We start from the raw sequence: 24,827 nt of genomic DNA on the forward strand, positions 1-24,827 counted from the left end.
TTGTGGGCGCTGGTTTATTTGCTCTATATGCCTTTGTTCCCTGCTTTTTCTGCTTTGGCGCACTTAAAAAGCAATTTACTCTAATTACATTAAGTAGAAACAGCGGCCAACTTGTGCGTGTGTCAATAAACAAACGGTGAAAGTACTCAAATATATATATATACATATATACTAAAAGATATGTAAGGCTCGTTCACTTTTGCCTGCAGGGAAAATGCGAAGCCAGGGGGCAGGGGGGAAAAAATATTGCGCTTTTAGACCATAATTACCTGAGAAGTTTCGCCTCTCCTCGCAGACTCTTCCTCTTGCCGGTCACTTCCGTTGTGCCTTGCCTTTTGTCCCTCCGGGAATCTGTCGTTTTTTTTTACTTTGATTTTTTTTTGTTATTTTTTTTTTGTATTTCCTCCCTCCCCTCTTTATTATTACGCATTATTATTACTCGACCGCCGCGTCTTTTTCTTTTGTTGTTTGGGTTTTCTTTTGTTTTCAGTAAATAAATCAGCGTTGCCCAAGTAACTTTTTCACACACATACACATAAAAAAAAAGAAGAAAAAAAGAAAAATCTGGGCTTGAATGAAGGAGGTTATGGTGGCAGGATCTCCCGGGGACTTTGACGTTGTCTCGGCATTTCCGTTGTTTTGTCGCCTCTTCTCGCATTGATTGGTTAATTATAATGAGCTTAGCCAAGAGGAATGTAGAGGGGGTTAAGGCTGGTAAGTTGGCCGAAGAGCGCGAGGCGGCGAGGAAATGCTGTAAAGAGAGATATAACAATTAGTGCGATAGCATATGGAAATCTTATTAGCAGCACAAATCACCAAGAGAAGGTGGTGCCTGCATGAAAACAGCAAAAGAAAATGGCTGAGCGAAAAATGTATTGGCCACGAAAGCAGAAGATTTCGAAAATGTTTCTTGCATACTTTTAGACATCTGTACTTATAGTTCCGACACACAGTGTAAGATTGTCGCATTTGTTGGGCTGGCGGATTTTATTTGATTTGCAGAAAATTGTCAAATGGAATGGCAAAGAAAGCTGGCGGATGAAGTGGGTGTGGATTGAAAAGAAAGCTGGCAAATAAATCAAATGAAATTTGTGTGACATTTTCGCTCTCACTCATTGGCCATGCGTCCGTCTCTTTCGCTCTGCCCACAAGTCATGTAAGCAAGCAGAAAAACAATGTCTGTATTTATTTAACGTTATTTTCTGTTGTCAAATAAAGTACAATGAAAGCTAATTCAATGCGTCACTTTGCTTCTCCAGCTTTTTTCAGTAGAGTGTGTTTGTGTGTGCGATTTTCCTCTCTGCGAGAAAATTATCCCTAACAACCAAGAAAAACACAAAAGGCATCTTCATCCCCACTTGCGTTGACCTCAAAGCACAGCAAAATGTATTACAAATTCAATTATCAAATATGTTTTAGGCGCCCTTGGTTTCCAGTTACAAGGCACAAAAAATACTTTTTATTCGGATACATGTTATATATATGCGTGTGTGTGTGTCGGTGTGTCTGTGTGTGTTTGTGTATGGGAGCTGAGGAAAGCGTATTTTCCTCGAGGCGGAAACATTCGGAAATGGCAGGAATAAAATCGGGAGCATCACCAAATTACATCCGAGGAAAATTTAAAATATCGGGCTACTGTTTATTTGGGTTTTGTAATTTTTGCACATTGTTTTCTTTTACTTAAGCTTGGCACAATACAAGCGCTCACATCGTTGTTCATACGGGCTGCTTTAAAAGAAGGAAAAATAAATCATAGATTCATTTATTTCGATTTAATTGCCACCGTAGTTTTACAATGTATCCTTTAATGTGCAGGAAAATTGGCTGCCAGTTGAACTATCCAAGGAAAATAAATAAATTGCAGTGAAAATGAATGTGTCAGCAGAAATCTGCTTAAGTATTCAGTCCCCAGCCATTCGGAATACTATTATAGCTCAGTGGATGCAATCAGCTCTGAATTTCCTATCCCCCCTGTTTTCCCCAACCCACTACGGGAATTTTCCCAGCTTCCGATTTTTTTTCTTTTTTTTTGGCAGGCGGATAAGCGACATTGAATGGGTCACACGAGTTGGCTGCGATATTTCAATCTCATAATGCCAACATCGCTGGCAAATGATAATGACTTTGCGGGGCTTCGGGGGCATTGGGAAATACAACCGGATGAGCTGGGGAAAACTTTCCCTTTTTCCGCTGCCCTGTCTTTCTCCTTTTTTCCCAGCTTATGCAAATCAAAGTGTTGTGCAATTTTAATGAGCTCCTGCCTCCTGCTCCTTCCCCCAGTTCTCCATTTTCAGTTAGGCTAACTTGAAAATGACAGTGGGTAAAAATGGGCGGCGAACAGTTGGCTCACACACTCCTCAGAATATGCAACAAAATTATTGAGGACAACCGAGAAGAAATGTCGATTGGCTTGGCTTAGTAGCTCCCGTTTCAAAGCTTAACAAACTGAATAAAAATGTAGATCTATATGTAAGGAAACATCACGAGACAATGAAAAGTTGGGGGGATGGTGAAAACTTAAGCGAGGAAACATTTTTGATGGCAAATCGAAGGCAAGACAAGTCAAGTGGGCTGAAGGCTTAACTCACACCCCCCCCCCCCCCCCCCCCCCCCCCCCCTCGTTTCGCCCCATCTTTTTCGGCTGTAATGTGGGCGTGGCAAGTTTAGGAGGGTGTGTGTGTGTGTGTGTGTGGGAGTGTAAGGATACCAGGCAAGCGATTTGCATATAAATGATTACGGAAATAAAAAAGGAAGTTGAAAATAGACAGAACTTTGTGTGGCAAGGGGAGTGCAAAAACGAGGGATAAGACACTGAAAAAATAAAGGTGCTATATTTGCAAATGGTTAAACATTTTAAATGGCATCTATAAAATATGATATCATATTTTCACTAAGTCAAATTTTATATAGTGAATCATAGTGAAATTTTAGTTGAACACATCATTTGAAATTCTGAACATATTCAGATGACAACATGATTTCTCTTGGTGCTTTAAGGAGACCATGACTTGTCGCTGGGAATGTTATTCGGGGGCTCCATGGCCCCAACTTGCCAAGTGAGATGTCATTGCTGGGCACTAAAAATGAAGGAATAAAAGGGGGCAAATGGGGATGGAAATAATGGTGTAAAAGCGGGAGGACGAGCGAAAAGGAGCTGATGGTTCTCGGGGTGTTGCAGGATCAGCTTCGAGTTGAAACGCATTTCGCTTACATTTTTGCCACATTTCTGCCAAAATATTTGTTGCAATGCAGCCAAGAATAAAAGCAGGGGAGGGAAAAAATGCAAAAATGAGCGAAGGGGGAAAGGGGAAGAAGCGAGAGAATTTTGGAGAAAGACCTGCCTGTGAAAAATAGAGAGAAAATACCGGAGATGGAGAGCTCTTTGGCTTAGTTGGACTTCTGCCCGCTGCCCGAATAAGTATGCTCTGAAAATACTTTGGCATCTGCAGGAAATGCAATGCAAACCAAACCAAATAAAATTTAAATTTTTGTTGGCCAAAATGGAAATTTCTTTGAGGCAAATGCAGAACCTTAAATAGACCAGAAAATTGCACTACCTATCCAATTATTTCAGCATTTCTAATCGCATATTTGATGAAATGAGAGTTTAACAATGTCAACTTTAGTTTTTGTCGCTAAAATGCAACTCTTCTGCAATTAACCAAGTTTTGGTAGACTAGAGCGTTGGTGCCGAATGTGAATTCTGCAGTGTCAAAGTTTTTTGACTACAACTACATTTTGTATTGCAACTACATAAATAAAAGCTGGATAATTATCATAAATATACTATAATATATACACACTATCCTCTCAAATATGTAGCTGCATTTCAATGCATTTAATCAAGACTGCGACTGTACTATTCAGATCGCCTTATTAAGAAATAGTGACGATGAATATTGAACAATTTTGTATTCCAAATAGCTTGCATAAGTTTGGTATGCAAAGGAGCTGATTTAGCACTGGCCCAAAAATAAATCATACGCCCCGTGTTCGGCTTTGATTTACTTACCTTTTCCGGCCATCCATCCATCCTCCTTTTCCTCCCCTTCGCCATCCTCATTTCAGTCCTCTTCTCCGTAATCCTCCTATGAGCTAAACAAAAGCGTAACAAAATAGGCAAAGGACAACAAAAGCAGACGAAGGAGGCGGAGAAGAAAGCGGAGCAAAAGCAAAACAAAGACACGGAATGACATTGATGAACGATGCCCGAAATGATAGATTGATGGATTGATAGATGAAGCCACGTGTCTGTGTGAGTGCGTGTGTGTGTGTGGGGGGGTGTGTGTGTGTATGTGATTGAATGGAATGACTGAGCCAATCTCTATTTGCTTCGCCACGTCTCGCCCGACTTCTCCGAACTTCTTGAATTGATAATGAGCAGCTACGGCTCGCCTTAATTAATTTTTGCACCACGCCCACTAATTAAACTTTTCTTGCGAAATAGCAATCGAGGGGGAGTACGAGAGAGAGAGAGAGAGAGCATTGGAGAGCATGAGAGAGCGAGAGGTGGCAAACTTTGAAAACTTTAACTAATTTCAAACGTGCTCAAGACACAGAGAAAATATTGTCCGTGAAATTTGGTTCATAAATACCTTCATACCTTCATAAATTACAAAGTAATTTTTCGAAATTTTCTAAACCCAAATTAAGTTTGTATTTATTTGAAAAATTTTTCTTTCAAATATTTCGAAAAGTCAAAACCATGAAAACTTTCTGAAAACGTGTAAATTTGCATATTTTCGGAATACATACAAATATTTTTAATTTTTATTTTTTTTGGTGCACGAGTATGAGTAGAAGGTGACGATTGACTAACTGACGTATTGCTGGAAACAACAGCATCCAACTGGCCTCCGACCGGGCAAAAGTTTTAATTACCAAGCAACAGGGAGGAGTAGCAGCAGAACTACGAGATTGAGAATGAGGATGAGGACCAGGCTGGGGCTGGGCTCTTCAGCCACAGCCAGCGTCTTTCAATTACAGTGGACTAACCAGGCCCGAGGGCGTCCGGCGAAACAGAAGGCCATCAAACCGTCGAAAAGTCCGGACTTTGGACTCTGGATGCCAGAGGACCAGACGACGATGCCCACCACTTGTTTTCAATGTGGCCGAAAAACTTATTGTGCCCCCGATCCCCAACCCCAAACCCGATCCCGATCCGCTCCCCCAGGTCTGTGAGTCGTTTGCTCGCGCGCCCGTCCACGTCGCCACAGAAGGTGCAACAACGCCCCCCGCACCCACACCCACACCCACAACAGAAATAAAAGTAAAAATGTAAAAAACGAACCGGAAAAGGCGAGAAAAACAAAGTTTATTTGAGTCGAGTTGCGGTTGCACTGGGCAAGGACTTTGGGGTTATCGTGGCACAGGAATTAAATGAACACAGAAGTGAAATGAATTGAGAGCACCTACGGCAAGTTAGCCAAAGCTAGTCGAATTTAAAGTAATTATTTTCTCTCGAGTTAACTAGAAGTAAAAAAAGAAAGAAACCGAGCGCAAGGATTCCCTAATTGTTCTTCTAATATTAAATTGCATTAATTTTGGTTTAAATTTAATAAAAAAATGTTTATATTTATAAGCATTATTTATAAGCATTATAATCTATTAAACTTGAAACTTTTCCGTACTTTTTTTTTATTTTGAATTCTGTGTCACGCATATACCTTTGCTACCCCTTGGCGCAGGTTTATGGCCCCCTCCTGACTGGATGCTTCGAGGGGTGTGTCGGAAAGAGCGGTGGCCTGCCAAAGTCCAAAGTTATTTGCCAAGCCAAGGCAGCGCATGAATTCAAAATGAAGCGAAAACTGCCGACCCCCCAAATTTTCCGTTTCCGGGCGACGGCAGAAAACTCACTATTTCTGGGGCTGTGCAACATTTTTATTTGCGCTAAATTAGCCAGCGTCCAAGGAAAAAAGATGAAAAAACGGAAGACGCTGTTCAAAATTCAATATCCACGGCCGGTCGTGGGTTAAGGGGGACCAAAGGTTCGCTGAATCATGTGCTTCAGTGCCACTTTAGCCCCCCTTAAAAAGGCACACACACTCGCATACCAATAGGTGCAGAGACTACTGTATCTGGCCCAAACAAAAAAAAAAAAAAGAAAGATACAAATACAAATAAAAAGAAGGCAACGGTTTCGAAAAGTTTTCTCGGCCAAAAAGTCGGGACACCAAATTGGAAATTTTATGCCATAGTTTCGCTCCTTCGGTCCGTCCCGCCTTATTCTTTATTTTTATTTCAGGATATCTTTTTATTTGTTGCCTCTCATAAAACCGACTACGTGATGGGCCAAGTCCAGGGATTCATTTGATGGGTATGTCTGCGAGTTGGATTGGGGATTCGGTTGCATTTGGGGTTCGTTGCATGGGCTTTATCCACTTAGGCAATTGCACAAAATGCGGAAGTAAAAATTTGAGTTCATCCACTAGATGAATCCGGGCTCTTAGCGGCTACACATTACCTCAGTAAGGGGTATATAATAGTCGCGGCTCTTGATTTTGTTTCGAGCTTAAACTTTACGAAATTTTCATTGTCGCACTTTCCGTTGTAGTTTGTGATTATCTATTGGGGGTGTTCATTTATCCATTTCCTTCTTGTAGATTGTAATCAAATTGAAATATTGTCTCTATCTTTCGTGTTTTCCTTCTGTTAACAACCCCCATTAGAAGTTTCTAAATTTCTTTTCTCCGTGTCTTTGGGGGTCTTCCACTTGGGGTCCAAGTTTAGCTTGATTTGAGGCTGGCTGGATTATGGATTATTTATTCATTCATACATTTTTAAAGTGGCCTTCAATCCAACGAAAAAAGGTTTCGGATTCGCTTAAAGTTTGCCAAAAGTTTGAGGGGCAAGCCAGAGTCAGAAAAAAAAGTACTTCCAGCTGTGGAGAGTTACATAACCTGTTGCTAAAATATTTAAAATGTCGCACAAAGGTGGAATCTCTAGCGTATATTATATGCATGTGTTTGTGTGAAGGTCCTTAAATATTCCATGGCAGTTGCCAGGGTTTTTGTATTTATGAGTAACTTGGGTATGGGGACCAGAAGTCATTAGGCAGCAACTCCTTGGTGTATATTTACCAGAACTTCATCTTGTTTTTGCCTTGTTGTTCAGCTCTCTGTGTTGTGTTGCACAAGGACTTTGATGTCCTTGTCCGGTCTAGTTTTTAAATAATAAATTACTTTCTGAAGCTTGTGTTCCTGGCTGTATTCTTGTTCATTCCATGTCACCCAGCCGACCATCCAACCAACCAGCCCTTTCTTCTGCAGGCCATAAAATTTCATTAAGAATTTAAATCAAGCTGGACCTGTGGCCTCTGCATCTCTCGCTTCATCGGCCAGGTGATGGTGTAAAGTTTGTTGTTTTGCCCAGAATTTTATTTTGGTCGAATTTGGGTCTCTTGCATTTGACACTTGTTAGTCAAGGCTTGGATTTCTGTCCCTTGGGGGTGATCTTCCATCGTTTGAATGAGTGATATTATTATGGGTACGGAAATCCTAAACCCACAAAAAAAAAGAAAGAAAATAAATGGATTATCCTAGCCATTGGTAACTTCGTTATAAATTATAAAATGTTTTAGAGCAACCATCGATAACTTTGCGCCGGCAGCAAGCCACAAAGCACCAGCATCCCCATCCAACCGCCCAATATACATATGTAATCCCTTATACTTCTGAATCCACATTAACGTGTACGAATGGCTAATTGAGTGACTTTATATGAAGCTTTGAGGCTAACTTTTGTTGTCCAACTCCAAGCGAACCAAAAAAAGTTGCAGCTCTGTAATTGAAAATATGTTTGCATGGAAGGCGACTCAATTCATTCAGCGAGCGAGCAATCCATGCTGGTACTGCTACTCTCAAATCGAGCCGAATCGAACCAAACCAAACCGAATCGAATCCAACCACACCAAACCAAAACACTCGCCCATTTCCATTGCCAACTTTCCACCATCTTGCCAACTCATTTGAAGCCCTGCAGCATGGCAATTGCTTGTGGAGCGTGGTTATATTGAACATTTCGTATTCGAGGGGAATGGAGGGGAGGGCGGATGGGGCGGAAAGTGGGTGGTCCATGGGCGTGGAGAAGGATGAAGGGGATGCGATTGCCAAAGGCGCTGGGGCAATAACAGCCGCAGCAATCCCAGAAACGGATGTTGTAAACTAACTGCGGATCTCTCTGCACTTGAAAAAAAAAAACAAAAAACCAATATAACCATGCTCGAAAGTTGTATAAAAGCATTGGGGAATAGATATGTAAATTACACATGAGTAACGTTACCAGAAACCTATTAGTGAAGTATTCTATACGCCCATAATAGCATTAAAATGTGTTTGTACATAACTATGGTAAGCCTACTGGGACATCATTTGTTTTTTTTTTTTGGTAACTTCTAACATCAACGACTCAGCACTTGCATTTTTCGAGTGTACCCACTTTGCATTCAACCATGCATATGACAAAAGTTATGGGATGCAGCATGGCCTGGCCGAAAGGAACTTGAAGAGGCATCGGCTCCTGGGCTCGGTCAAAAACAAAACTTTGATTTGCACTCAAATGTGACCCCATCCCTTAACCCCTTCAATTGTGCAAAAGGCGAAACCTCCTCCCCTTCCATTTTCCCTGTTCCCTTCCGTTTTGTTCTGGATAGCGCCAACCGTTTGTGGAGCAGAGAGAAAGTTCTATTTGCGCTTTGTGGTTAGTTAGCTATGCGTACAGTGCTTCCCAAACCTTGTTGCGGAAGGAAGTGCGGCAGGGAAGGGCTTCGGAAGGGGTTCGAAAGGGGGTGGAAGGGGTTGAGAACGGGTTAGTCCCTTTCGGATCGCCAGCTCCCTCGCTTGCATACATACGAAATGCACAAACTTTATGAAAAATCTAAAGCAATGCAGGAAACGAAGATAGGGACAGGATGCGGAGCGGGGGGAGAATGTTCTCGTTAAATTTTTCACATTTTTTATTTTAGCCACCAGAACGAGAGAGTTTATACAGCTGCTGCAGCTTTGAGCCAACAATTTGTAGGGATTTCGTTCTGGATTAAGTGTTGGCCGAAGTTTCCAATTTTATCTATATATATATTTTATTCTCGTTCTTCTTTAAATGCATTATGTGCTCGATTAAGAGAGCAAGAGAGCAATCTGGGACGGAAATTCGATGGTAAAATATTTAAAATTTGGTTGGCTTTGGGGCCAGTTAAGAAGATTAGTGAACAAGATAGACGAGTGGTTTTCCCAATGAAGTAGTAAGCTGAGCCTTTATCGAAAACTGACTTATCAGATTGCCTGCGTTGTAAAAGTTACTTCAAGTCTGTTAGGTATTTTAACTTTTAGGGTAAAGGTAAGGTATGGAAGCTACGCGTTTAGCCTAAATAAAACAACTAATTGCCTGCATACATTTTTCTTTTGATCTGCACATATTCGCAGGTCAAATATTTAAGTCTAGAAAACGCTGAACCAATAACACGTGCATAGAACTAATGTTTGCCATTCTCATTCTCTCTTCTATTTTTAGGTAAGTCCTTTGGAATGAGTACGATGCCATCTGCATTTACCAACACTGGGAGCCCTTATTTATCCGGAGACCTTGACACGACTTCATTGGGTTGGGAGGGCAGTCTTTTGGCGGTAACATTCACATTAACATTATGCGCATAATTGGTAATACAAATAACACTCTTAATAAACTGTTAGTAGCTGGTATAATTTTGTTTCGCTGTCTTTGTTTGTAGCTGTATCCTTGTATACTTTTTAACGTCTACAGCAATCAGTGTGAAAGAATTTCGAGTGGCAATGTGTTAAACAATACAGGCAGGTTAAAGGGGGTGGAGAAAGTGTAACGAAATGAAATTCGCAACAAGAGCAAGGAAACACAAAAAGGTAACACTCACACACACTCTCTCTTACACACACACATGCTTGGATACGGAAAAAGTGAAATTAGTCATTTGTAGCGAGCAGTTTTTAAGGAAACAGTTGAGGGGGTTAGGGGTGGTAAGGTGTAAAAAACAAAAAAGGAGAAATAAGAAAGGAAGGCGCAAGTGGGTAGGGGCGTGGTCGGACACGGCTGTTGCACATTCTCATCGCATGCAATTTGCGCTGGAACTTTGCCCTCCTTTCGAGAATTGTGTTTGCCATTGAACACGCACACTGAATGGCACAGTGCGAGTGTGTGGGTGGCTATGCCAGTGTGTGTGTGTGAATGTGTGTGAAAAACCATTGTTCACAGACACACTCCCACACAGAGACACCTCGAATTGCTGTAAATGGGCTCACGGGCAGCATTGTTGCTGTAATTGTTGCAATTGAGCGTAGTTCAGAACAAAAGCCACCCACACTACACATTTCACCCAAACATACATATATATTTATATGTATATATATATATATACATATACATACATGCATATCGAGCTTACAATGTGTCACGCAGGCCTTCACTAATGTTTTTTCTTTGGTTTTTTTGCCAGCTTTTTGTCCTAGTAATTTCAGGCCATTGAAATGGGTCCATTTGTATGTGTGTGTGCCTGATAAATTATGGAATTGTTATCCACAAGTGTTGGAAAATATGTTTTCATTTAAGTAGTAGAACGGCATTTGTTTAGTCGTTAAGAACCAGAAAGTGTTTGAAATTTTAGCAAGAAAATAGTATTGTAAAAGTTTTCGTTATTTAAGACGATAAACCTCTTTGGTAGTATAGCATAATGGAGAAAATAATTTGCCAACAATTTGATATCGAATATCCCTTTAAACCACTTTTCAAACGCTTTACAACTATCATGCATCTCTGACATATCGTTGGCATTTACCATGTTCCATTTCTTCCGAGTGTCTTAACCTTGTGCCGCCAGCAAGAAAAATGTCAATTTTCTCGACAAAATGTTTCTCTAGATTTTTACATTCAACTGCAACTTAGAATTGTCGATGTGGGGGAAATGGCAGAGGATAACATACAAGCAAAACATAATTTACACGCCAATATCATGTCGTTTCACACTCGTGAGCTTGTGTGTGCGTATGCTGTGTGTGTTTGCCATCATCTAGCTTGCCTGCACATACTCGTATACGAGTACACACACAAATACCAACAGCGGGCACTCAAACACACACTCCTGCTACACTACACACACACATAAAAATGAGGTCAATAACAGGTAGATTATCAAATAACTATTACACATTGCGTGTTGAACGAGACATGAAGCCGACAACGACGAAGGCGACAGCTATAAGGCTCAGGATGTGGATGCGGTTTCGAGCACTGAGAATAAATATTAGTAAATGTCAAATGATAGCATGCTTGAAAGTATGTTGTAAAGATATTTCTCGCTACAGCACTTTTAAATATATTGTGTGGAATACTCTTAGAGAGTTTGCTCAAATGAAACATATTCGCTTTTAGAATGTTTGGTGAGAACCGTGATTGATTCCCGCACTGTAACTGTGGTTTCTCGTTGGTCCTGATGCTGTACTGAAAACATATTGCCTTCGTGGCGCACATCCGTCCAAAGCATGTGGCACACGCTCGAGACTTCATAAGTTGGCTTCGTTCGCTCAGCTCTTGTTTCATCACCACATCCCCCGCTCCCCGACTCCGCCCCCTTTTGGCACCTTCACTGCTCCTCCAGCAGCGCCGCCCACTTTTGCTTTCCTTGGCATTTAGACAAGTTGCCCCGGCTCATGTGGTTAGCAATCAACGCCTACTCGTATATGGCTTGTCTTGCACCACCCACCACGAAAACCCTAAAATCCCATACCAATTTCATTTCCAATCCCTATCAGCCATGCGTGAAGGTCAATTTATCGCCTAATGACGTTGAACAATGACAAGGGATTCCAGATTCTGGAAACTGTGGAAACGTAGCGAACATTTTGTTTGATTTATCTAGTTGGAAAAACGAACATTAGGGCCACACAATCAATAAATTTCGTCGTGGATTTGAAATTGCTGGCATAAATATTCATTTATGTAAATTGAACTTATTTATCTGTTGAAATATGCATTCATATTTTTGGTTTAACTTCAATGCCTAATATACTGTTCGAAATATTGAAATATACAAATGTATAATACAGCTTTATTGTTCAAGAATTGGAAAAGAGTAGTCGTAAAGTAAGTGTAAGTGTAAGTAAGTAAGTGTCATAATGAACTTATATATGCTTAATGCAGAAAGCAACATGTATTGTTCTGAAAGAGGTCAGCTAATCGGATTTGATATTTACACTCACTTGAACCTAATGAATATAAACAATAGCTTGGCATGCATGTTTCACTGCCCTTTGGGAAGCGTTTATTCATTGTATTGCAGATCAGTTCGAATGCACTGGCAAAGGCAACTTAGACCAGAAAGCCTGCATTTGAGGCAAAATCCTATTTCGTTCCCTAATCCCAAACATGGGGCGGTGCCATAACCAAGTTAGCAACATCCTGGTTCCGGTTATAGAAATGCGGTTAGGCATTCAGCTTCCAAGCTTCGTCTTCTACATTGGCTAAAGGAATTTGGCTTTTCAGTCTGATAAGTTGATGTGTGTTTGTGTGTGTGTGTGTGTGTTGCGCCACCCCTTTTTGCCGCAGAGTGTAGAAGACCACCTGACGATGTTGGGTGATGAAGTCACAGGGCCAGCAGGATATAAAGAGTCTAGGATTCTGGATTTAGGATCCAGCAGTTTTGAGCTGCCAAAAAAACAAATACGGCAAACTGACTGAACAAACAGAAAAATAAGTAAGGGAGGGGGAAAAGGCCAAAATAAAATGAAGAAAGAGGGGCAAAATTTGGAGGAAAAGCGGAAGGAAAAATTGAAAAGAGAAGGAACTTATTGCTCGGCAAAGCGTGAAATGTTTACGAGCGAGTGACGATGGCGACTTAAGGGCTGGAGGAGGATTTTCTGGGGGTATAGTGGGCAAAAAGTCAAAGGGAGGAGCATCGTAAAGAGATTTGAGTGTGCCTAGTGCGAATCGCTCCCTCTCTGTATTTTCTTCGCTGCCTCAACTCCCTGTGCCTTGCACAATTGTAAAGAAAATGTTATTAAGGATTTTCTATTATATAACAAAAAGGCGCACTAAAAACACAACCCACCCACACGGAAACATACACTCACACTCGCATACAGAACGGAGGTGTGTCTGTGTGAGGCGCATTAAGCACTTGACATATACACGCTTTGAAAATGCATCCGTCCGCCATCTTTTGCAGCCCGCATCTTCGTTACGAAGGCTTATACAAATACCCTATTAGTCGGGCATGCATATTTTGAGGTGAAAATAAGATTTGTCTTTTCTTACCCATAAAGCACTTTACGATTGAGTATTTTTAATGTCACGTAAATAGCTAATGCGACACGTAGGCCAGATTACACTTTCAGCCATTATTAACATTGCCCACATTGCGTATACGTGACGGCGTGGTTTTAATTGATCATTTTCATATCTTAAAATATTACACAGCAGATGGTCTTTTATTTCTGTTTATATTGAATACTGTTAATTTGATCATCATTTAAAATTAAAAGAAAAACACGATAATCACGAGAACCTCGATTAACTATACCGATTAAATCGATGTTTAAAAATAATCTGCGTTAGGGTACAAGCAAATCGCTTTTCGACTGTATTGGGCTTCTCATTTCGGGCGCAGGCATTAGACGGCTTTTCATCTACTTAGTTTTCAAAGTCCCACTTTCCTTTGCTTCCTCCATGTTCCTTTCTGCGAGCAAGTGTGTGTGTGGGTGTGTGTGAGTGTGTGTGAGTGTGTGTGGGTGTGTGTGGGTGTGTGTGAGTGTGTGTGGGTGTGTGTTGGTGTGTGTGGGTGCGTCAGTCAGTCAGAATGTTGACAAGTCGATGACGGTTCCGACGAGTGTACTATATTTGTATTTGTGCTTGTCCGCTTTTCCTCTGTCTCTGTGTGGGTGCTCAAGGTTCAGCTACGAACATTAGTCAAGTCAACCCAAAATGAGCGACCGAAAGTGGCGCAGTCAAGCAAAAGGGCTCTCGTTGCAGCAATGACTGAATGAATGAATGAGCGGCTGACTGAGCGAGTGAATGCGAGTCCGAATGAATGACGAAATGCGCGACTGCCTGACTGGCTGACTGACTGATGCAGGGATCCTTGAAGGAATTTGCCAAAGGACTAAGCAACAGCACCACCACCACCATCACCACCGCCAGCAGCTGGAATGTATATTTCTTCGTCCTGCATTCAAGCTCCCACTTCCTTTCCCGACTTATTTTCATTTTACCTCGCGATTCCGATTTCGCTTGCATCCGCCTTTGTCACACTCTCGAGAAAGTGGGCACAGTGGAAATATTTGCAATATAAAGAGTAACATTTAAAATGTTTTAAAACATTTTATTGGTATAATCATCGTTACATCACTACTTCGGATGAATGAAGGCGTGGATGTCGCATGGTTCAGGTTATAAACATAGTCTCCTAGCCTTTGGGTATTATTATTATATTTATTCGCTACGGTTTTGACGTTTCTTACACTCCCAGTATTATTATTTTTATTATATACAGCTTTGCTGTTACTTTGAGCTCAACAATGTCAGCCATTTTGTCCTTTTGTGACGTCCTCGTGCAGGGAGAGGCCAAGCGAAATGCAGTGAACACAAATACCGTGACTGACACGGTTGGGTGGGAAAATGGGAAGTGGGTGGTGCCGACAAGTCAGGATTCATCGGGGGGTTAGAAAAGTCGTCGGCAGGCGCTTGGCGCAATCTGCTGCAATCTTCTCGAGCAATTCGTTGTTCGCTCCGCGAGTCGATTCATCTTGCCAGGGTAAAAAGTACAAGCCTTCGTTACGCATTCTTTAATTGAATATTTATCTTGGCTGCCGATGGAGCCCAAGTGCACAGCGAAAAATAGCGAAAGTAACGTCTTCAATTATATTTGTATGGCTTCTTCATATTCTTCGAAAATGTTAGTTATCAGTAATTTCAAAGCAACATTTACATTACGAAATTCATCATAATGAATCGTTACAACATGTTATATCGATTTAAATGACTAACACAGATTCTTTTTTCCGTGCAATATAAGCCGATATGCAAACCTTCACCATCCATTTTTCGGTGGATAGGCAACCTGATTCGACGTTGTTGCGTCCTTGTAATTGCAACTAGAGCGAGTGCGCCTTGTCAGCCTTGTTTTGCGCCATCGGTTATGCATTGTGAGCGGGATGCTGGGTTGCAGTGGGGTGCCCACCCCTTTTTTACCCAAAAACACCCACAAAGCTCGCCACTGATCCACCCATTTGTAAACCATATCCGCATCCTAGCTGCATATGCAATGCATCTAAATTGCTTTCGAGCTCTGTTTGTTGTTTTGCGGCCAGAATCGCATCTGCTTTGGCTTTGAGATTTACGGCTTTGTTGGTTCCGTCCCATTGCCGATTCATCTCTTTGGTGCCCCCACCACAGACTCGTAGCATCTTCCATTCAATTTCTTTTCAACATTAGTTGGGACTGCTCGAGATTCTCCATTCTGCTGTGTGCATTCTTACTTTGACATTTTAAATGTTATTTAATGGTGACCGGAACTTGGTTGCTGCACCCAGAGAGAGGAACCTTGAAATCCTGACCATAAATTCATTATTATTATTTTCCCTTCATTCGATTCCTGTGCAGAGCGAAGAAGGTGAAGCAGAGTCGAAGCGGTTTACACGTGATTTATATGGGCACTTTGTGCGCAATTTATGACCAGGCCAGAGATCTTCGGTTGGCGACGAGTTTCCCATTTTATTGGTCATTTTCCTACTGTTGGAGCGATTCAATGTAAAGATATGGATTATATGCGCAAAGCTCTGCCCTTGTAGTATCTAAGTATCTGAGGTCGTGTTTATATTTATGGTTTTCCTGTGGTTATTTAACTGTTTTATTTGTATGTGTTTAATTTACTTTAACACTGAGAGTGTCAAGCAAAGTGTTATGCAAAAGCACAGCTCGATTGTAATCATAGCCATAATTATTTTAGGGTTGTACTCTCCTCCTTCTATTTGATTCTCTAAAGACCATCCGTCTGTTAACCCATATTTTTTCTTTCGCATTTTCAAGCATCATTTTGGCGTTAATGCCTTTTCCCTATCGCCAGGTGAACACTCGCTTTTTAACCCTCCCGCTTATACTCTTTCGTCGCTTGTTCTTAGTCGCTTCCCCTATTTATCACAACTTTAATCTGTGACACGACTGTTGTGGTAACAACCACCCCGTGGACCATCTGCTAAGCTTCACCCGCGGCGATTTCTCGCTGTGTAACTAAATCACCAGAAGAAAGGGGGGAAAAAAACGCGCGAAATCCCAGGATAATTAAAAAAAAAGTTATACAAATTACCAAGGGTCCTTCGGTTATCCCTACAGAGCTCCCGTTTCAGCTCGCTTTAGCTGTAATTAAATGATGTTTATTAAACGTCAACCATTGTTTATGTCCCGAGTAAGTTGGACAAGGTATGTGAATGGGAAAAGTATTACGTAAAGTAAAAGTAATTTTATAATTCATATTCACATTTAAAATGTAATCCTTAAAAATGCATAATCTTTTTGCTAAATACTTGAAACATAGCTTTTAAAGGATTGCTTTATTCAAACAAGGGTATTTAACGAGTTGTTTCCTCAACTCTTTAATCGTTTTGCAGCAGCATAAGTTAAGTTGTGGCTCTGGTTGCGCTTTTTGCATTGCCAGCCGCCACTTGAAAGTTAAAATAATGGCAAGACAAACCAGGCTTATGTACGAATGAAAGTATATAGCATGGTGTATATAGAAAATGTTTATGTTGTGCATATATATGTATATATATTTTTGGCAAAGCAAAGGAAGCACACAAAAACCACAAAAATGCCGCCCACTCTGGATGCTGATGTTTTGTTGTGTCCTTGTTGTTGGCATTTAGGGCGGCTGTCACGCCCATACTTACCATGACTTGCCGTCAAAGGGTTAAGGAAAATATAGGGCTCAGGCAGAGGTCGGATATGTAGGTGGCAGATGGGTTGGTTTAGTGAAAAAGCGGCAACACATCCGCTTGCCCTTGCGGCATATCCTGCAGTTTCCTTCCGCCCCCTACCCTTCTACCCCCGTTTAGGCCGATTTCCCCCTCATTTTCCAGAGTTTCCCCACCTGTCAGTTTATCTAACACGCACTCCAGGCTAAAGAGCAACGGAAGGCGGTAAAGTGCCAGGGAAAACAGCAAAAATAAAGGAGCAAGAGAAGCGAGACAAAAAAATACGTAAATTAACAAAACCTGCCGCCAATCATGGGTGTGTGTGTCTGTGTGCGTGTAGTGTGTTGCCGGCGGGAAAAAGGAAACCCTGATGGGGAGATTTTCCCGTTTTCCCCTTTTTTGTTAGCCAACGGGTTGCGGGATAAACTGAAAAAGCATCGAGATACACTTTCAATTTGACAGGATTCTAGGATTTCCTGGCCACGAAATGGCGGGAGTCGGTTCGTTTTTAAAGCGATGATGGCGCAGAAAATATGTAACTAATGATTGGATGAAACCTTGCAAACGTCGGAAAGATAATCACAAGATAAACTTGGAGTATGTTAACTCCCTAAATTTCAGTTAAGGAAATATTTATGAGTGTTCATATTTAGCTAATAGTAATAGTAACAGTAATGCTGATAATAATAGTAATATGAAAGTAGTAAGTAATAGTAATGTATTTAAATATATTAAGTGGAGCCCAAGAGTATCTTATGAGTTCGACTTGATTTAAAGGGATTGGCTGTTTGCAACGCTTGTGTGTTTTTCGTCGGCTCCTTTTGTCAGAAAACAAGCAACAGGAACAACGAAAAGGACTAACTCCTGTGGCGTATCTGTGTGCGTAAATGCTGGTGCGTGCGTGCTGGTCTGCGTGAGAGTGTGAGTGAAATTAGTTTGGGGCAACGAGGCACATTTTTGAGATTCATAAACTTGCGTGCGTGTGCGAGTGTGTGTTAATTTCAAGTTGACTCCTCGTTTCACTCGTTTAATTGGCCTGACTGACACTAAACACACATATGTATGCAGAATTACAACCAAAACACGAAGAGAAAAACACCAAATGAAGTTCATGCTTATGAATTAATGACGCAACTGGGTAACGACAAGCAAAAGGAAAAAATAAAAGCAACGAAGGTGAAACAAAATAAAAGGGCTCTTTTCTCTTTTTTTTTTGTTTTTTTTTTTTTATTTTTGGGCTCATCAAACCACCGTCCCGCCCTTTGGCTTGACAAATTTCAATTAATTAACTCATTTTCATATTCATCTTCATTTGCCTGAAATGCAATGAAATCATTCAATTAAGCCAAGTCAATAATTCATGGTACTAGAAAGTCTCCAAGTGCTTCTATCGAAATGTGTGGCATTTAAGCAATTGTTCAACTGCATTTACATCAGTCAATTGCTGCCGAAAATATTTCCTTGATTAAAATCCAATGCTCGGAAGTCCAAGCCAATTGTAAATGCTAATTAATTTATGGGTATGTTCTTTTGTTGGTCTTAGATGCCTTACATATTCATATAACACTTGAATTGCCTCTCTTAATCTATGGTTTATTAACAAATTTACATGCGTATATCCCTGTCTGCATCTGCACTGTAATTTTCAGGCTTTTCATCAAGATTAAAAAAAAAAAAACAATCGTAGTCTAAATTTTAGTTTTTTGTCCATAACTAAGGAAATAGTTATCCAAATATAGAATGTCATACACCCTTGAATTCGTAATGAAATTTCCAACAAAGTGGCATTCAAGCCTAAAAATGTAAAATTTTGACAATTTTTCGCAAAAATTTATGATGTTACCCCTTACCGAAAATGCGAAAAATTGCGAAATTTTTTTTTTGTGAAAATCCGTACAAAAGTGATTGGGATAGTTAGCCTTGGTAATTAGCTGCACAAATCAGTCATTCTTTTTTGCTCTGGGATGCTTTTCGGGCAAGTTATGACTATAATCGCCAAAAAAGAATTCATGTTTTATAAAAAAAATCGTGTTTTAATTTTTAGCCCAAAAATATTCAGTTTTTTGTCCATAACTAAGAAAATTGTTGTCCAAATCTAGAATGTCATACACCGTTGAGTTCGTAATAAAATTTCCAACAAAGTGGCATTCAAGCCTAAAAATGTAAAATTTTGACAATTTTTCGCAAAAAATTATGATGTTACCCCTTACCGAAAATGCGAAAAATTGTGAAATTTTTTTTTTGTGAAAATCCGTACAAAAGTGATTGGGATAGTTAGCCTTGGTAATTAGCTGCACAAATCAGTCATTCTTTTTGCTCTGGGATGCTTTTCGGGCAAGTTATGACTATAATCGCCAAAAAAGAATTCATGTTTTATAAAAAAAATCGTGTTTTAATTTTTAGCCCAAAAATATTCAGTTTTTTGTCCATAACTAAGAAAATTGTTGTCCAAATCTAGAATGTCATACACCGTTGAATTCGTAATGAAATTTCCAACAAAGTGGCATTCAAGCCTAAAAATGTAAAATTTTAACAATTTTTCGCAAAAAATTATGATGTTACCCCTTACCAAAAATGCGAAAAATTACGAAATTTTTTTTTTTTGAAAATCCGTACAAAAAAGTGATTGGGATAGTTAGCCTTGGTAATTAGCTGCACAAATCAGTCATTCTTTTTTGCTCTGGGATGCTTTTCGGGCAAGTTATGACTATAATCGCCAAAAAAGAATTCATGTTTTATAAAAAAAATCGTGTTTTAATTTTTAGCCCAAAAATATTCAGTTTTTTGTCCATAACTAAGAAAATTGTTGTCCAAATCTAGAATGTCATACACCGTTGAATTCGTAATAAAATTTCCAACAAAGTGGCATTCAAGCCTAAAAATGTAAAATTTTGACAATTTTTCGCAAAAAATTATGATGTTACCCCTTACCGAAAATGCGAAAAATTGTGAAATTTTTTTTTTGTGAAAATCCGTACAAAAGTGATTGGGATAGTTAGCCTTGGTAATTAGCTGCACAAATCAGTCATTCTTTTTGCTCTGGGATGCTTTTCGGGCAAGTTATGACTATAATCGCCAAAAAAGAATTCATGTTTTATAAAAAAAATCGTGTTTTAATTTTTAGCCCAAAAATATTCAGTTTTTTGTCCATAGCTAAGAAAATTGATGTCCAAATCTAGAATGTCATACACCGTTGAATTTGTAATGAAATTTACAACAAAGTGGCATTCAAGCCTAAAAATGTAAAATTTTGACAATTTTTCGCAAAAAATTATGATGTTACCCCTTACCGAAAATGCGAAAAATTGTGAAATTTTTTTTTTGTGAAAATCCGTACAAAAGTGATTGGGATAGTTAGCCTTGGTAATTAGCTGCACAAATCAGTCATTCTTTTTGCTCTGGGATGCTTTTCGGCCAAGTTATGACTATAATCGCCAAAAAAGAATTCATGTTTTATAAAAAAAATCGTGTTTTAATTTTTAGCCCAAAAATATTCAGTTTTTTGTCCATAACTAAGAAAATTGTTGTCCAAATCTAGAATGTCATACACCGTTGAATTCGTAATAAAATTTCCAACAAAGTGGCATTCAAGCCTAAAAATGTAAAATTTTGACAATTTTTCGCAAAAAATTATGATGTTACCCCTTACCGAAAATGCGAAAAATTGTGAAATTTTTTTTTTGTGAAAATCCGTACAAAAGTGATTGGGATAGTTAGCCTTGGTAATTAGCTGCACAAATCAGTCATTCTTTTTGCTCTGGGATGCTTTTCGGGCAAGTTATGACTATAATCGCCAAAAAAGAATTCATGTTTTATAAAAAAAATCGTGTTTTAATTTTTAGCCCAAAAATATTCAGTTTTTTGTCCATAACTAAGAAAATTGTTGTCCAAATCTAGAATGTCATACACCGTTGAATTCGTAATGAAATTTCCAACAAAGTGGCATTCAAGCCTAAAAATGTAAAATTTTAACAATTTTTCGCAAAAAATTATGATGTTACCCCTTACCAAAAATGCGAAAAATTACGAAATTTTTTTTTTTTGAAAATCCGTACAAAAAAGTGATTGGGATAGTTAGCCTTGGTAATTAGCTGCACAAATCAGTCATTCTTTTTTGCTCTGGGATGCTTTTCGGGCAAGTTATGACTATAATCGCCAAAAAAGAATTCATGTTTTATAAAAAAAATCGTGTTTTAATTTTTAGCCCAAAAATATTCAGTTTTTTGTCCATAACTAAGAAAATTGTTGTCCAAATCTAGAATGTCATACACCGTTGAATTCGTAATAAAATTTCCAACAAAGTGGCATTCAAGCCTAAAAATGTAAAATTTTGACAATTTTTCGCAAAAAATTATGATGTTACCCCTTACCGAAAATGCGAAAAATTGTGAAATTTTTTTTTTGTGAAAATCCGTACAAAAGTGATTGGGATAGTTAGCCTTGGTAATTAGCTGCACAAATCAGTCATTCTTTTTGCTCTGGGATGCTTTTCGGGCAAGTTATGACTATAATCGCCAAAAAAGAATTCATGTTTTATAAAAAAAATCGTGTTTTAATTTTTAGCCCAAAAATATTCAGTTTTTTGTCCATAGCTAAGAAAATTGATGTCCAAATCTAGAATGTCATACACCGTTGAATTTGTAATGAAATTTACAACAAAGTGGCATTCAAGCCTAAAAATGTAAAATTTTGACAATTTTTCGCAAAAAATTATGATGTTACCCCTTACCGAAAATGCGAAAAATTGTGAAATTTTTTTTTTGTGAAAATCCGTACAAAAGTGATTGGGATAGTTAGCCTTGGTAATTAGCTGCACAAATCAGTCATTCTTTTTGCTCTGGGATGCTTTTCGGCCAAGTTATGACTATAATCGCCAAAAAAGAATTCATGTTTTATAAAAAAAATCGTGTTTTAATTTTTAGCCCAAAAATATTCAGTTTTTTGTCCATAACTAAGAAAATTGTTGTCCAAATCTAGAATGTCATACACCGTTGAATTCGTAATAAAATTTCCAACAAAGTGGCATTCAAGCCTAAAAATGTAAAATTTTGACAATTTTTCGCAAAAAATTATGATGTTACCCCTTACCAAAAATGCGAAAAATGGCGAAATTTTTTTTTTGTGAAAATCCGTACAAAAGTGATTGGGATAGTTAGCCTTGGTAATTAGCTGCACAAATCAGTCATTCTTTTTGCTCTGGGATGCTTTTCGGGCAAGTTATGACTATAATCGCCAAAAAAGAATTCATGTTTTATAAAAAAAATCGTGTTTTAATTTTTAGCCCAAAAATATTCAGTTTTTTGTCCATAACTAAGAAAATTGTTGTCCAAATCTAGAATGTCATACACCGTTGAATTCGTAATGAAATTTCCAACAAAGTGGCATTCAAGCCTAAAAATGTAAAATTTTAACAATTTTTCGCAAAAAATTATGATGTTACCCCTTACCAAAAATGCGAAAAATTACGAAATTTTTTTTTTTTGAAAATCCGTACAAAAAAGTGATTGGGATAGTTAGCCTTGGTAATTAGCTGCACAAATCAGTCATTCTTTTTGCTCTGGGATGCTTTTCGGGCAAGTTATGACTATAATCGCCAAAAAAGAATTCATGTTTTATAAAAAAAATCGTGTTTTAATTTTTAGCCCAAAAATATTCAGTTTTTTGTCCATAGCTAAGAAAATTGATGTCCAAATCTAGAATGTCATACACCGTTGAATTTGTAATGAAATTTCCAACAAAGTGGCATTCAAGCCTAAAAATGTAAAATTTTAACAATTTTTCGCAAAAAATTATGATGTTACCCCTTACCAAAAATGCGAAAAATTACGAAATTTTTTTTTTTTGAAAATCCGTACAAAAAAGTGATTGGGATAGTTAGCCTTGGTAATTAGCTGCACAAATCAGTCATTCTTTTTTGCTCTGGGATGCTTTTCGGGCAAGTTATGACTATAATCGCCAAAAAAGAATTCATGTTTTATAAAAAAAATCGTGTTTTAATTTTTAGCCCAAAAATATTCAGTTTTTTGTCCATAACTAAGAAAATTGTTGTCCAAATCTAGAATGTCATACACCGTTGAATTCGTAATAAAATTTCCAACAAAGTGGCATTCAAGCCTAAAAATGTAAAATTTTGACAATTTTTCGCAAAAAATTATGATGTTACCCCTTACCGAAAATGCGAAAAATTGTGAAATTTTTTTTTTGTGAAAATCCGTACAAAAGTGGTTGGGATAGTTAGCCTTGGTAATTAGCTGCACAAATCAGTCATTCTTTTTGCTCTGGGATGCTTTTCGGGCAAGTTATGACTATAATCGCCAAAAAAGAATTCATGTTTTATAAAAAAAATCGTGTTTTAATTTTTAGCCCAAAAATATTCAGTTTTTTGTCCATAGCTAAGAAAATTGTTGTCCAAATCTAGAATGTCATACATCGTTGAATTCGTTATAAAATTTCCAACAAAGTGGCATTCAAGCCTAAAAATGTAAAATTTTTACAAATTTTCGCAAAAAATTATGATGTTACCCCTTACCGAAAATACGAAAAATTGTGAAATTTTTTTTTTGTGAAAATCCGTACAAAAGTGATTGGGATAGTTAGCCTTGGTAATTAGCTGCACAAATCAGTCATTCTTTTTGCTCTGGGATGCTTTTCGGGCAAGTTATGACTATAATCGCCAAAAAAGAATTCATGTTTTATAAAAAAAATCGTGTTTTAATTTTTAGCCCAAAAATATTCAGTTTTTTGTCCATAGCTAAGAAAATTGTTGTCCAAATCTAGAATGTCATACATCGTTGAATTCGTTATAAAATTTCCAACAAAGTGGCATTCAAGCCTAAAAATGTAAAATTTTTACAATTTTTCGCAAAAAATTATGATGTTACCCCTTACCGAAAATACGAAAAATTGTGAAATTTTTTTTTTGTGAAAATCCGTACAAAAGTGATTGGGATAGTTAGCCTTGGTAATTAGCTGCACAAATCAGTCATTCTTTTTGCTCTGGGATGCTTTTCGGGCAAGTTATGACTATAATCGCCAAAAAAGAATTCATATTTTATAAAAAAAATCGTGTTTTAATTTTTAGCCCAAAAATATTCAGTTTTTTGTCCATAACTAAGAAAATTGTTGTCAAAATCTAGAATGTCATACACCGTTGAATTTGTAATAAAATTTCCAACAAAGTGGCATTCAAGCCTAAAAATGTAAAATTTTGACAATTTTTCGCAAAAAATTATGACGTTACCCCTTACCGAAAATGCGAAAAATTGTGAAATTTTTTTTTTGTGAAAATCCGTACAAAAGTGATTGGGATAGTTAGCCTTGGTAATTAGCTGCACAAATCAGTCATTCTTTTTGCTCTGGGATGCTTTTCGGGCAAGTTATGACTATAATCGCCAAAAAAGAATTCATGTTTTATAAAAAAAATCGTGTTTTAATTTTTAGCCCAAAAATATTCAGTTTTTTGTCCATAGCTAAGAAAATTGTTGTCCAAATCTAGGATGTCATACACCGTTGAATTCGTAATGAAATTTCCAACAAAGTGGCATTCAATCCTAAATTTTAACCAAAAATTGATGTTACCTCTTCCAAAAATGCGAAAATCCGTACAAAAGTGATTAGTCTGAACTATTTCATGTCATAAAATATTTACGACCAACAAATTAATAATGCAGGGCAAATAATAACGAAAAACGCAACTTCGCACATATTTGCAGAGCATAAATTGAGGGGAATTGCGAAAATACATATATATCCATGCTTATGGTTGAAAGTCAAAAAGGTGATCATTTCATTTACCACTGTCGTCAACACATCCATTCATACTAAAAAATATGTATATAAACCTTACATTATATATAGACATGTTTACCTGTTACCGCCCAAATTCCCACCTCCTTTTTATTT

General features: G+C 38.3%; 1 protein-coding gene across 5 annotated transcripts in view; it reads left to right on the top strand.

Annotated features, from left to right (window-relative positions):
- Positions 1–24,827, top strand: part of LOC113564502 (neurobeachin-like) — a 76,145-nt gene that overhangs the window by 17,341 nt on the left and 33,977 nt on the right. The window contains exon 3 of one of the 5 annotated variants that reach the window (XM_026981992.1): positions 9,508–9,571. The exons of the other annotated variants lie outside the window; for them this stretch is intronic. Within the exon in view, the coding sequence (XP_026837793.1) occupies positions 9,508–9,525 (18 nt within the window). The 3' untranslated portion in view covers positions 9,526–9,571. Of the gene's footprint in view, positions 1–9,507; positions 9,572–24,827 lie in introns of those variants that run through there. 5 annotated transcript variants of the gene reach the window in all.

Source organism: Drosophila erecta, unplaced genomic scaffold (genome assembly GCF_003286155.1).
Source record: "Drosophila erecta strain 14021-0224.00,06,07 unplaced genomic scaffold, DereRS2 tig00000126-arrow-pilon, whole genome shotgun sequence".
Taxonomy (NCBI): domain Eukaryota; kingdom Metazoa; phylum Arthropoda; class Insecta; order Diptera; family Drosophilidae; genus Drosophila; species Drosophila erecta.